At 42.7% G+C, this 14,899-nt stretch overlaps 2 protein-coding genes across 2 annotated transcripts; one reads left to right on the plus strand and one right to left on the minus strand.

Moving 5' to 3' along the window:
• The first annotated feature begins 7,697 nt into the window (after positions 1–7,697).
• LOC136542424 (oxygen-evolving enhancer protein 3-1, chloroplastic) lies at positions 7,698–8,908 on the plus strand. Its single transcript, XM_066534848.1, has 3 exons — positions 7,698–8,018; positions 8,285–8,580; positions 8,681–8,908. The coding sequence occupies exons 1-3, from the start codon at positions 7,763–7,765 to the stop codon at positions 8,777–8,779; spliced, it is 651 nt and encodes a 216-aa protein (XP_066390945.1). The 5' UTR covers positions 7,698–7,762; the 3' UTR covers positions 8,780–8,908.
• Positions 8,909–9,350: 442 nt separating this feature from the next.
• Positions 9,351–13,240, minus strand: LOC136546904 (large ribosomal subunit protein bL28m-like). Its single transcript, XM_066538858.1, has 3 exons — positions 12,899–13,240; positions 10,323–10,783; positions 9,351–9,572 (listed from the first exon to the last, which is right to left on the minus strand). The coding sequence occupies exons 1-2, from the start codon at positions 13,096–13,098 to the stop codon at positions 10,351–10,353; spliced, it is 633 nt and encodes a 210-aa protein (XP_066394955.1). The 5' UTR covers positions 13,099–13,240; the 3' UTR covers positions 9,351–9,572; positions 10,323–10,350.
• Between the last annotated feature and the right edge of the window lie 1,659 nt (positions 13,241–14,899).

The raw sequence follows: 14,899 nt of genomic DNA on the forward strand, positions 1-14,899 counted from the left end.
CAAGAGAGATTAGCCTCAAAATTAATGTGCCCCAACACGAAAATTATAAGATCGCTTTTGGGGTGCTCTTGGACATGATGTATTCCATCTGTCTACCATTACTGTCTCAAATAAGAAAAAAAATAGAGTCTTCCTTTATGGCCCTGTTCGGCTTACCCCAGATTCGGCTTGTTCGACTTCTTTTTTCAACTGAAATAGTATTTGTCTCTCACAACAATTCAACCAGAATAGTATTTTTTAGTCAGTTTCAACCAAAATTCTACCAGCCGAATGAGGCCTATATATATTGTTCACTGATACAAATGCTCATTATCCCTACGAATGGCGACCTCAACTGGATACTTCTTCTCTATTTTATCTTTGGATTGAAATTGTTTTTATCTCTGGATTGGCTACACAAATTTAAATTATTGTTCTCTTTTTAACTTATTACAGCCTGGTATTATGCAGTCTGCAGTGGGCTTCATTGGGATTTTCACCCTGCTAATGCCTTTTCATGTCTCTCTTGCACCATTCAGTTAATTACTAGCTCATGGACAGGTTCATTTGTTCTTTTCTTGCAGCTATTTTCAAAGTAGGTTTCAGAACTGTTGCTATGTGTGGTGGGCTGGTGATGTTTTCTCGCACAGAACTATATGTGGTTCCACTTCTCCATATAGCTACACAATCCATTTGATGGCCTGGAGAAAACTGAGTGAGGAGTAAGAATCACAAGGTGCTTCATTTACTGAATTTTTTACATTTTAGCCCTTTTTTGAAAGTTTCTCACAAATGGACCCCTGGCGGAAAGAATTTAGAAAATGAACCTTTAGCTCGGCGCCATTGGTGCTGGCACCGAGCTAACACGTCTCGACGCTAGCGTCTCTGGCGCCGAGCTCCTAGGCATGGTAGATGACATGGCAGTGAGTTCGGTGCTAGTCACTCTGGCACCGAGCTTGCCACAGTAGATCTTGGCACCGAGCTCGGCGCCAGTGTGACTAGCGCCGAGCCTTTAATACCTATGAGCCCCGCGCCTCTCTTCCTCTCCCTCTCTCGCCCTAGCAAAGCCGAGCTCCGTCGCCGCCACCGCCCGCGCCCTTGCGTCCACCGGCCGCCCTTGCCCGCGCCACGCCACGTGGCCACGCGGCGGCACCGCCCCCCCCCCCCCCCCCCCCCCCCCCCCCCCCCCCCGCGTGTCACGCCATTGCCCGTGGCTGGCCACCCGTGCTGTGGCCAGCGGCCCTCCACCGCCATCCTCGTCTTAGCTGTTAGTATGCACTATTATGAATTTTGTATTTATTTTTCTGTAACTATTTGGGACTGTATGGATATTGTGGACTATTTGAACTGTGCATGACATATTATGTTGATTGTGATGTTCGTTGTGGTTGCATTTTGCTCCTTGGATGATTAAATGTTTGGAATATATAATGATGTCTCTGTTTGTAACTGTGGATGCTCCTAAAACAAGGAAAACTCTTGCAAATTTTTTCTATAAAACATTAATCATACTACACTGCTACAAAGGCACAAATATAGTACATAGATTAACTATAAATTTATTAGAACGTGTATAATCTAAACGTACCGTACATACGCTTTATAGATGAATCTAGGGTTACCAAGCAACAGTGAACGAATCTATGCATTTCAGATAATAAAAATATACTTTTCAGATACAAGGACAACATCGATTTATCACATCACTGACATAGTACTAGCATGCAAGGAAACACAACTCCACTCTATCCCCACCATGCAAGGAAGGGAACTACCATTAGGTGGGAGGGTACTCTTGGTCCTGATTTCTTTGAGGAAGCTCTTTATGAGAGGTTTCCAGTTGAGAGCAAAAGTGATTTCACCAAAGAGGCACCACTGAGAGCATACAATGAAAGGAAAGAAGAGTGGCCAAAATGCATGCATGGTGACGACTACCTAATGCAGATGTTCACCGAGGGAATAGATGGAGGTCGTCGTTTCTTCAAATGCCTGTGAGCATGGGTAATTGCTATTACTATTTATTTCTTCAATATGTTCCTCTTGTATATAACTTGCACGACATACTTATTGTAGTCTTCCTTGGCCGAAGACAACTGTGGGTTTAGTAGGTGGGTCGATCCTCGACCTATTTATACCGTGCTGTCTAGCAAACTCACGCATCTTTTCTTTATGATGTTTAACGAATAGGTTGACGTAGTCAGGTGCATATCCCCTCTTCCGTGCAATTACTTGCCTCTTCTTCAGTTCATCCAAGAACTTAGCTTGACTATCATAACATTTTCACCTGTATTTCCTAGTGCTCTGTTCAAACGGCAAATTCTATCATGTATGTCTTAGCAAAAGAAACAAAATACGATTTCATGTTTGCCATAAAAATAACCAACCTCATCATACTCAACCATATGGCCGCAATAATGACCTATTCCAAGTTCCGAAGGGACTAGGCCATAGTTGGATTTAACACCACATTCGCACATGACAGGAGGTGCTTTGTAAATTACCCTTTCTTTCTTCTTTTCCATAACCTTTCGCGGTTCTTTCGGCCATTGGTTCTTAGGACCATACAACCACTCCTTGAAACGACACTTCGCCATTGAAAACACCTAAATAAGTAGATATTAGTATATGAACACATATAGCTCAACATTTCAACACATACACTTTGCACTTACTTCATGCTTGTTTGGACACATAAACTCTAACGTATTCTCAGGGTTTATCACAGCTCGATCTCCACAATTGCACAGAGGAGGTTCCTTGAGTCGTCTAACTGCGGCTAGGTGCTTCTCCTTAGCCATAATTGACGGAGGGTTAGGAGGGTGGAACCCACCACTTGAAGTGCTCATATAGATGTCTCCCTCTAAACCAATCATCGAAAAGGAGGTACCTAGAATCAAACTTGTCTGCACCGTCGATCCACTAAAAGAAAAAGCACCTCTCATGGTCCTACACAATGAGATTCCAACAAAATATTAGAAGCATACTTACACAAATAAAGAAAAGGGATAGTGGAAATAATTTCTTACATTAAAATGACTGCATGTGTAGAAGCAACGCGCCGCTGTGTCCAGATGTTTCGATTGAAAAACATGGGCCGGGAAACCACAGTCACAGTTAGAGATAAGGAGGTCAGGAGGGGCGGGGGCATCTTTGCTAGACGCGTCGGGGTATAATTCTCGAGGACGACCCCATTTTCGCCAAAACTCCTCCCAAAACATTTCTTGCATCTAACAAAACGGATGTAATTTAACAAACATAAATCAAAACATCACAAATAAATGTCAATGAGAACCATAACTACAATACAACCAATTTCGTTCTAAGAACCCAAAGCAGTTAACATTAAACCATAAACCTAGGGTTTCCCATTTGATGCACAATAATGAACCCATAACATAACTACATACGCCTAGATTTGTTAGCTTTTTCATGCCTTGGCATCATCCTACGGTTGTATAATACATATATTGATGGATACAATGAAACCCTAAGTGATGACGATTATTACGTTCAAAATCCGACTAATACATACCGAATCGATGCGAAAAAAACTAGGAAGGGAGCGAGGATACCTTGCTCTCGAAGATCTATGGATCAAATCAAAGTTTCCAAGATCCAATATGCCGATTCGTGAGGTAGGGTGAAGTGGGGAGAGAGAAAACCCAAGAGGGAGGAGAAAGAAGAGGAAGAACGCTCGGGCAGGAAGGTTGGGCGGGGTTAAATGGTAGGGATCTCGGCGCCAGTCACTCTGGCGCCGAGCTCACAACCATGTCATCTACCGTGCCCAGGAGCTCGGCGTCGAGACGTGTTAGCTCGGCGCCAGCACCAATGGCGCCGAGCTAAGGGTCTATTTTCTGAATTCTTTCTGCCAGGGGTCTATTTGTGAGAAACTTTCAAAAAAAAGGGCTAAAATATAAAAAATTCGGCTTCATTTATAGGTTCGTAACTTGCTTCTTGCCTCATTTGTGATACGAATTTTTACTGTGCATAGTGTGCAAATTGCTAATTTCAGAAAATTTAGTTTTCATGTACACAGTCGGTACAACTCTTCAATTTTGTTTGAGTTCTCCAATTTTGATGTTCTATGAATAAACCCTGTGTGAGATTGGATTACAGAGGTAACATGCCTTGTACTGTGATCTAGGCATTTTTTACTTGCTTTGAAAATTTTATTTTTACATAATCATGATTGAACTGCTTTAGTATTTTTATCTTGGTGAAAATACTCTCTCTACTGCCCACCTTCTTGTATATCTACTATAGCCCTGTAATTGCCTAATACATCTACAATTTTTAATGTCTTCATCATTGGAAATAGATTTCAGTTGGCACCATTTTATTTTTACATAGTCATGATTGAACTGCTTTAGTACTTTTATCTTGGTGAAAATACTCTCTCTCTTGCCCACCTTCTTGTATATCTGCTATAGCCTGCAATTGCCTAATACATCTGCAATTTTTAATGTCTTTATCATTGGCAATACCTTCGATGACATCGTCAGTGGTGGCACAGTGGCGGTGCAGCGTTGGTCTGCCAACCTGCATGATTTAGGTTGTCCAAGTTCTCTTGGGAGGATATTGCTTGGCTGGAGAGTGTCAAGAGGGAGCTCCAGGAGGTATTTAGATGCTAATTGACCTTCTGCTCTTGGTATTGTACTATTGCTTGTGTTCCACAATTTGCTAATTTCTATCAAAACTGATGCAGACTGTTCACTATCCTGTGGAGCATCCGGACAAGTTCGACAAGTTTGGCATGTCTCCATCCAAAGGAGTTATGTACTATGGTCCTCCTGCTTGCAGTAAGATCTTGTTGGCAAAGGCAATTATCAGTGAGTGCCAGGTTGTGTGTGCCTTGGGTGCTGGACAAGTTTGTGCCTTGTTTTCCTACGGGTGACCTAAAAGATTGAGACTGCTTACCGCTGCACCTACACCGTGCTAACTAGGTATGTTTCTGATCATGTAGTGCCGGATACTAATAGAATATCTCTTTGATAAATTTCCAAATTGGTAGGAGGTACGTATCCAGGCCATTGGGGACCTTCAGGTTACACGATCAATGCAATGATGCAAAAATTTGTCGCTTAGCTCTCTACACACAAAACATACAAACATGATAGCCAAATATGATGCCAAGTTGATCACTAAGAAAATTGTTTACGATAAAATGATTTTGACACACATGGCCTTCAACCTTTTAGTAGAGATTTTACTGTAAGTGTGTGGTCAAATTTTACACAATTCCTGGGAATGTTCCATGGCTTTTGGGAATTTATTTTCCATAAGAATTCCTAAATCACTATTCTGATTTTAATAAAGAAGTGTTTTAGGAAATTATTTTCCAGATGAATTTACTTGCTGCTCTGTATGCACATCCATTTTATATATGCCGCTACCAAGAATCAGGTACACCGATTGTCCCTCACCATTTGCCAACTTTATCATATACTTTAAATACCACGTATAACTTACACATCTAGATGCATACACAGATTCATCCACCGGCCCCTGATGCTTCGAATAGAACAACAAGGTACTGCCAGATAACAAGATCGGCATCAGCATCTGCACAGCTGCTACCTGATGCTTATTATATATAATATGCGTGCTCATGTGCACACCAGTACCACTACACATATCGGTGCCTAACATATGCAGCCTAGAATTATACAGTTAAGACATTCCCATCTTTTTAGAATGTAACTATCTAACGTATGGGCTTTACCACAACTTTTGCATGTAATAGAAGCATCTTGCAGGTTCCAGCTTATTACATCGGCCGCAAATATGTACAGCAGTAAATCATATACGGCATGAGAACTCTATGTTGAAAAACCTGAACTTATTCTCTTACCGGTGCGCGCGAAGGCGCGCGGCATTCACTAGTTCATATCAAGTGGGGACGCTTCTAAAGTTGTAGCAAACTACATAGTCGCCCATTGCATAGGCTTGGAGGTGATCAATCATATGCTTTGAGCTTTGGCAAGACTAAGCCCGAATCTCTATTTATAATATATTTTCTTTGTCCCAAATTGTAAATCATTTTGATTTTTTTAATATAATATAATTTTGTTTTGCACCTAGATATACGCTATATTTAGATACATATCTTTATACATCTAAAAATAACAAGATCATTTATAATTTGAAACGGAGGGAGTAGCAACTAGTGATCTAGCTTAGGCTGTGGCTTGACATTCAGCTCTAATGTAAAAATATATTATACTCCATTCATTTTTTTAATATGATGTTTGCTTTATTTTTGAACTGATTTATTTTTCTCTAAACGTTACATACTACTCCCTCTGTCCATGTATTAATATTTATGTCTCTATTTTACTCCGAAAGTGTATTTCATAATTGATTTAATGGTACTTATCTTGTATCATAAATATTAGTAATTTTAATATAATTTTGGTTAGACTTTAAGTCGTTTAACTCATCAAAAAAAGTGAGAATTGTATTTTCTGGACGAAGGGAGTATATCCTTTGGGAGCATGGGGGTTTCCTTTTTTTTCCTGTGAAGGAAACCGGTTGAACTCCAGTCCTTGGTGCAAGAAAGACACTGGGATGTGGAGATTGAAGATGAGGGGTCCTACATCTGGGGATCAAACACTTATAACACAAAGAAAGCATACTCTCAGCTTCAGAGATCTTTAGAAGCCTCCTCCCCCTTTTCAACTAGCAGCCTGTTCGGTTGGCCGGTTCATATCGTTGCTGGATCGTGAAAAAGTACTGCTGGGTGGTTTGTGTGAGAGAAAAATATTGTTTCGGCTAGAAATTTACGATCGTTTACAACAAGCCACAGCCAAACGAACAGGCTGTAGCTCTGGTCCTCCTACAGTTGTGTGCTATGCAAGAGAGGGACTGAGGAAAATGTCTCTATTTGTTTTTTTAATGTCCCTTCAGTAGTGATTGTTGGAGTTCTGCATCAATTCATGGGGACCTTACTCTCAAACCACGGGATATGTTGATAGCAGCAAGAATAGCTTTTGGCAGTTGCATCTTTATTGAAATAATGATCACTCCCTATTGGGTGATCTGGACCATCAGAAATGGAGCTTTATTCGACAACAGTACCACAAACATGCAGGTCTTGGAAAGCAAACTTCGAAGAAGAACAGGGCCTGGTTTGTATCAAGGCCAAGCAAAAGTTGAGAGGAGCTCTGTGGAGGGAGAATTTTACATAGCTTTGGTCTTTCTTTTTTCCTTTTGGCTCTTTGGGCCCTGTAACATGTGCTTTTTGTACATTCTTTCTGTACATACTTTCTTTTATATATATACAAAAATATAAGTAGGGGCCTCCGTGCTGACCCGTCAAAAAAAAAGGAAACGGGTATGTTTCGGTTCTAAACATGCTCTAAACTATTGGCAGGTTTTACACTAAGGCACTTGAGTTGCAAATTTTTTGTCCAAATATGCGAAAACGTCCCTTGTGTTATTTTTATTGTCTTCTTTTGTGACTGTGTTATTTTTATTGTCATTCATTGTGTTATTGACTGCTGTCTGCTGCTACCGAGCAACCCACGGGCATGCAGAGAGTGGTCACGAGCACTGGCTGACACGTGTCGGCGACCCATTGGCAGTGGCGCAATCCTGAATGGAGGCCGCAAGTGATTCACGCGGCCACATGACGCTCACACAGTGGCCATCAACTTATCCAGCCAGATAAGGTGGCGCCCGCAACTGCGAGCGACATATAACCTTTTGGCACGCCGCCACTCGGGCACGAGACTGCTCGACTGACGAAGCGCACTCACGCAGAGAAAAAGCTCGGAGAGCTGAGATGGCACAAGCCATGGCGTCGATGACCGGCCTCTCGCAGGGCGTCCTGCCCAGCAGGCGCGCCGCCAGCAGGGCCAGGGCGGCCGTCGTCGTCAGGGCGTCCGCCGAGGGCGAGGCCGCGGCGCAGGCGGGCCGCCGCGCCGTGCTCGGGTTGGTGGCCACCGGCATCGTCGGCGGCGCCTTGTCGCAGGCGGTGCACGCCGCGCCTGTCAATCCCATCAGGATCGGAGCCCCGCCGCCGCCCTCCGGTGGATTCCGTGAGTGCCTGCCTGCCCGCGCCTCATATAGCTTTCTTCTTTCTTTGATACTATTATATACGTAGATGCTTTCCACCAAACCCTTTTATTTATTTATATATACATCTCTCGAATCTTGATCGCGAGTTCAGAATCGTTTGGAGCTGTTCTGTAAGGCTTAGGGTTTAATTTTCAGCATAAAAACATTTAAATTTCCTCCACGATCGACAACCACATGTTTGCCCCCAAAAGATTTCATCTGACGTGTCCACTGCTATGGCGCACAGCCGGGACTGAAAACTCTGACCAGGCGAGGGACTTCGACCTCCCCTTGTCGGAGCGGTTCTACCTGCAGCCGCAGCCACCGGCTTTGGCGGCGGCGAGGGTGAAGACGTCGGCGCAGGACATCATCAACCTCAAGCCGCTCATCGACAAGAAGGCGTGGCCGTACGTCCAGAACGACCTCCGCCTCCGGGCCTCCTACCTGCGCTATGACCTCAAGACCGTCATCGCATCCAAGCCCAAGGAGGAGGAGAAGATCCTCAAGGAGCTCACCGGCAAGCTCTTCAGCATCATCGACGGTGTAAGCTAAACCCCATTGATCACTGATCTATCTGGGAGCAATTCAATTTTTGACAAGAACTGTGGAAATAACACGGCAGCTTCTCTTCCCGTTTTGGCAGCTTGACCATGCCGCGAAGATCAAGAGCACCCTAGAGGCCGAGAAATACTACGCAGCAACCAAAGATGTGCTCGGCGATGTTCTCGCCAAGATAGGCTAGATGGGAGATAACAAATGGGCTAAAATGGCCATGTAATTTCGGATTTGTGTTTGTTCATATGGAGCCGGCAATGTACCATTTTCTGTTGATATTATATCAGCATTCAGCAAGCACTTAACTATGATGCTATCCTGAGTTCTTGACAAGTACCGGTGCGAGCTGATGCAACAACCAGAAACAGATACCAACAGCTCTAATCAGAAACAGATACCAACAGCCTTAATTCGTGATACCGTACATTAAAAGGCATCAGATTGAAAGTTCGGCATCTGAGGTACAAATTGGTCATGAGATGAGTCTCAGCATAACAGCAAGCGTGCCATAGTTATCCCACCCAAAAAAAGAACACCAGATCACTTGACCCTACAAACTAAACTACCGATGAATTCATTTTGGTATTTTGCTAATCTTCAAGCAAAATAGGAATGGAACAGAAATGAGCTAGGATGTCAAGCCTCTAGCCAATTTAGCATTAAACGTGTATTCATGTCAAGCATTATTATTTCTGACAATTCAGTTAAGCAGAAAATAGATAGATTCTACAAGACAAACTATCCCACAATTCAGGCTCTTGGGTTTTCAATAATTGTACAAAATTTCCACCACATAACAAGTGCTTACAACAGCAAGATGTATTGGTATAGAAATAGAACATACGCTGGCTTAACATACACTGCTGCTCCCGAAAATGGGGGTATAGTTTGTGCACAAGAAACTTTCCCCAGTTTATATCAAGTAGTAAGCCTTCGGTTATTTGCCCAGTGACATCCAATGATTTGCTGCCTCCTTTGATCTGCAAGAAAACCAAGTCAACTACATTCAACTTCGCGCTAAAAAAGGATTACCACAAGCATATAGGATGCCTTATATATACACAACCAGGCCTGCAGCAAAAGTGCAAAACTAAAATCAGAATGAATAGTAATCAGCAGAAACAGTCATTGTGAAGACACATTATTTACTATCACAGAAGAAAGGCTTCAAATATCAAGGGGCAAAACAGCTGCAGTAGTGAAGGAACATCCTATCTGGATCAACAAGGAAAGTGAACACGGTATAAACCAAATGGACTTAACTTCGTCATTATGATTAGTCTTCCAAGAAAATACATATGATTAAAATGCACCAGGAGTCCCTAAACCTGTTTAGGGGTGTCAACTAGGTCACTAAAGTATTAATTTGCATATCTGGGCACCTAAACTTGCTAAGGGCTTCATTCGAGATCACATCTCTAGTTAGTGTTGATCAGCCTACTTGGCATCCAAACATCTCCCTCTCCATGTTAGCATGCCACAGGAGCAAGTATATGCTGATTAATGATATTTGGACATTGAGTGACATAAATAACAAGTTTAGGGAACCATATCTGGTAATATGGACCTATGTTACACCCCCCCCCCCCCCCCCCCCAAACAAGTTTGACAATCATTGCTGCACTTTACTCAATCCATATCTTAGGTACTGAACAAATGAACGGATAGACAAGCTTTCGAGAAACTAAGTGATGATAATTTCAGAGAAAAAGGTCCAGAATCATATTTACCTTTCAAGACAGGCACATAGGTTTAGGCTCAAACTTTAGCAGCAGCATCAGATACCTCTTCCTTTGTATCTGTGACTTCACTCGTTTGGTCATCACCAGCACTAATTGCTTCTAGCTGCCTTTGCTTTGCCAAAGCTCGTCTTGCTTCCCTATGTAAGTCCCTCTTGGCAGCACGAACCTCGTCAAAGCCCTCTTTAATCTTAGTCTCTTCCTCAGGCGGGAAGAAGCCTACTTCCATTTCGGCCAAATCTGAATACATCTTTTCAATCTTTGCTTTCCACACTATCCCCATCTCAGTATCCATTTTATTGTAAGGTGTTTTCAGGAGGTATTCATCTATCCCACCAGCTTTGTCAATGCACCGAAGTGCATGTGTGGTAACCTTGACTCTAATGTGTCGGTCATGAATATAGCTGAAAAGACGTTTCTCCTGAACATTTGGCTTCCATGATCGCCTTGATCTAAATAAGCAAAAGATAATCCAATAAGATGATAATAAAAACAATATCATAGCCTCAGATTTGCAAGGTATAAATAAATTCCGTCACTACCAAGAAATTCTTAGTGAATGTTATTGTCGTGGAAATTTAACTAAAAGGGAATCATTTTAATGTAATACCGCAGAAGTTCATATTCCGCCTAAGATTTAAGAATCTGCCACTTTAAATAGATAAGGCAACAATGCAGGTCTTAACATTATCTCTATTAAGAGATGGAAGTGTAGAGGCCAGAATAATCCCCAGATATATCTAGTGTAGAATGGGCCCACAGACCCAAACATATGTGCTTCAGTGATTGGGTCGATCAACCAGCTGAGTATGGATACTGATTTAATATATCCTATCAAGACATATTCCTCCGAAAAACTATTGAATTACAAGTGGAGACAAAAGGCAACAGATACAAATGGGACATATTATTTATTTATTTATTTATTTATACGTGATGAAAAGCAGATGAAAAATAATGTTGCACTGGATGTTTGGGTGTGTTGTAACTCTCTTCTTTTAATGCAATGAATGTTGCACCGGATGTGTTAAGACTGATGGTAAGATCATGTCATCATGAGATAATGAGTTGCAAGGTTATGGGATTATTATTCTCAAGATGGCTGATGGTTTTAACTTAATTGGAGGAATCTATGAAATATAATCAAGTCATGTGGTGTGGCATTGAGGGCATGTTTGGTTCCTGGGCAATCCCCTTGCCACGCCTCACTAAGCAAGGATCACTGTTTGGTACCGAGCGTGAGACTCACTTTGCCTGGCAACCTCACCCAGCTGGGCAAGGAAATCCTTGCCCGTGCAGAAGAACCAAATCCGCTCTCCTGCACAAGCAAGGTTGCGCCACGCATCATATGCTCTCTCGCAGCGGTGGAGCTCAGCCTGAGCTTGAAATACCGAAACAACAAAATTGAACTGTTACACAAAAAGAAGCAAAAAGCGATGCCATGTGGCCTAGATTGAAACACAAATCAATGATCAGGTGGACAAATCGTAGAGATTGGAGAATATCGCTGCCCTGCTACCATTATCGGTGTCAGAGTCAGAGTCTTCAGAGGGATGCACGAGAGCCAGCGAAGCACATGGGAAAGTTGAGGCGGCGCGGATAACGGAGGCGCGCCAGTGTCATGCTGCTGGCCATGCTTGTCGTCATTTCCGTGCTCACATAACCATGGTCAGGTTTTGGTGCTGCATTTCATTTGGGATTTGATTTGGTGGGAGGTTGAAGAAACGGGGAAGGGGAGAAAGGGGGGTGAACAAGGTTAGGAACCAAACATGACAACGTTTTTTGCCACACCTTGCTCAGCTAGGTTGGGCAAAGGTTGCCTACAGCCTGCCTAGCCTACACTAGCAAAAGATCCAAACACGCCCTAAACGGCAGGAAAAAACATGCTGGCACAGTGGCACCTCATTCACCCTTTCAAGAATTTACACTAACAGAAGGGAGTACAAAGTAGGCCCATTTTCTCTTGTGAGACAAGCTTGGAAATTGTAGCTCCCTATGTTAACATCAATGGCAACGACTAGCAATTTTGTTGCATTGGACAGACCAGAAATTATGTTGGTTTGGATATTCCAATCATCAAGAATATATGATCCAAACTACCAATGACAAATGTTCCTAAAAGAGCCTGAATCACTATCAATTCTTCCATTTCTCCAGGAAGTAATAAGGAAATTGTTTTTGCCAGACAAGTAAAACCTCCAAAAATGGTAGGCCAGATGGGAGGGGGAAACTGGACAACTGGACAATGCATCCCTGCTCTCCCAGATAGTGGTCACCCTTGATCATGCACAATGCCTTCTCTAGTTCTATGAAATTTGAGCATTTTTCTTCAAGGACCAATTCTTTCGGTTATTTGCTCCAGCCTCGCATCCAGATCGATGCATCCTAAGTAAGTTTCCCAAAACACTGAAACCGGAGTCTTCACCATCCAACCCGCTAACTCTAAACGCAAATCACAAAATCTGAACCATTGTTTCGGAAACCGAGCATCTTAATTTCTCCAGACAACGTCTGGATCAGGACAAGGGGGGAATGGATTACGGAGGTTACGAGGAGAGATGGCTCACTTATTGCCGCCGTCCTCGGAGACCTTATTCCCAAACCGGATGTGTCTCCCGGCGAAGATGCCGCGCTTGGCCCGCCCCATGACGACATTGCTGTCGGGCAGCATGTCCTTCACCGACTTCATCAGCTCCGCCGGCAGCTTCCCCTCGCCGCCGACGCGCCGCACCACCTTCTTGTACATCTCCCGCGCCCGGAACGACATCTTCCCCCTTCTCTAGTCCTCACTTCACCCTCTTGCTACGACGGCGGCGCCGGCGGGCGGTTGCCTCGCGAGGTTTTGGTGCCTAGGGCGGCAGGGCGATGCAGTGCTGGACGAGAGAGGCGGAGAGATGCTTCCCACTCGGCTGGGCGCTAGGGCTGCAGTATTGGGCTCTGGGCCGTTTGTATCAGTGTTGGATGGGCCACGGGTGTAATAGTGAATGGGCCTAATAGGTCTCCAGCTATTGGACATCGAAAAGGAAAATTGTTTTTAGAAATGTCCAAGAGAAACAAATATAATGTCCAGGAGAATTGATATAAAAATATATTAACCAATTATTCCCAACCTACACAGAATACTATTTTACCTCAAATATCCATAAAACAATCATTACTGTATCAGGTTTCGATAAAAAAACAGTAGAGGACAATTATTAGAAAGGGTCATCAGAGAAATCGATATGCTGACTTTCCATCATGAGGGAGTGCATGTAATGTTTTATGGTTATACGAACTGATTATGTCAATTCAAAAGAGGATTACCGTTCCATATCTGTAGCCAGATTTAGCTATTACTAACAATCAGTGGGGTGAACCTAATAAACACTAAAGATGCGTTTAGTATGGATCCAAAATTCTTGTAGAAACATTTAGATCTAGAATCTGTAAAGAAACATTTCAAATGATGAATTAGAATCATTTCAAACCATTTGGATACCTCGCTAGATTCTTAAGAGTGCGTTTGGTAGGGATCTGGATTCCTCTAAAAACGTTTCAAATCCAGATTTTCACTATAAACGTTTCTCTAATGAATCAGAATCACTTCGTGGAACCATTTGACTAATTCGCTAGATTCTTGAAACTAAAACTAAAAAAAGAGAAACCAGGTTTTGTACGTTTCTCTATATTAGTAAAAAATAAAAATCAATTATAAGTGTTTCTTCCTAAAATGTTTCTCTTTATGTCGTTTTGTAGCCATTCTAGTGACTCTAAATATATGTTTTTCCTACATCTATGTCAAAGCTTGGGACAAAAACACAGAAGCCTTATGGCCCTGATCGCTTGTCTTATAATCCGTACTTTCCAGCTTATCTTTTCAGGCGGAATAATGTTTTTCTCTCATAATAAATCAGCCGGAATAATGTTTCAGCTTATTTTTTTTAGCGAAGCGAACGGGCCATTAGGTCCGCACACCATCCTTTGTGGGACCAAGTGCGAGCATGTAAGCTCGATCAGGCCAGTCTTAATAGAAGTTTTATGGACATTAAATAAGTTGATGTGACATAGTTTAAATGAAGAAAGTGATAAAAATAGTTTAATGAGGGTTTCTAATACGAGGGAGTCTTGAAAACAGAAAACAGAGATACGATACTTCACTGAGACTGGCCTCATACGAGAAAGTGATTGCGTCAATGTGTGAACTGTGATCCCAGGTGGCATGTGCTAGCAATGTGTAGCATGCGACACGTGTGCAGCTGTGCCCCACCTGTGTGCAATTCACATAGTGGTTTTACACTGTTTGTATGTGGACTGTATGAGAGTAAAGTGGAATATGAATTAAGCACCTGCGATGGGCAAAAGTTTGAGAGTACTCCGTACTGCTTATGGCAAAAGAAAAGTCCGAGATCAAATTATATTGTTTATTAAAAAAGCCGAAGTACAGCAGTACACTGTCTTTTGTGGCTTGTTACTCGTAATGATACCAATGGAGCATGTCGGCTCACCCTTAACCCCAACGTCTCTCTTTTCGTTAGCGCGAGCAGACACCTGGTATAGCTTTCTGCACTGCTCGTGACGCGGAATGT

The sequence above is a fragment of the Miscanthus floridulus genome, chromosome 3 (genome assembly GCF_019320115.1).
Source record: "Miscanthus floridulus cultivar M001 chromosome 3, ASM1932011v1, whole genome shotgun sequence".
Taxonomy (NCBI): domain Eukaryota; kingdom Viridiplantae; phylum Streptophyta; class Magnoliopsida; order Poales; family Poaceae; genus Miscanthus; species Miscanthus floridulus.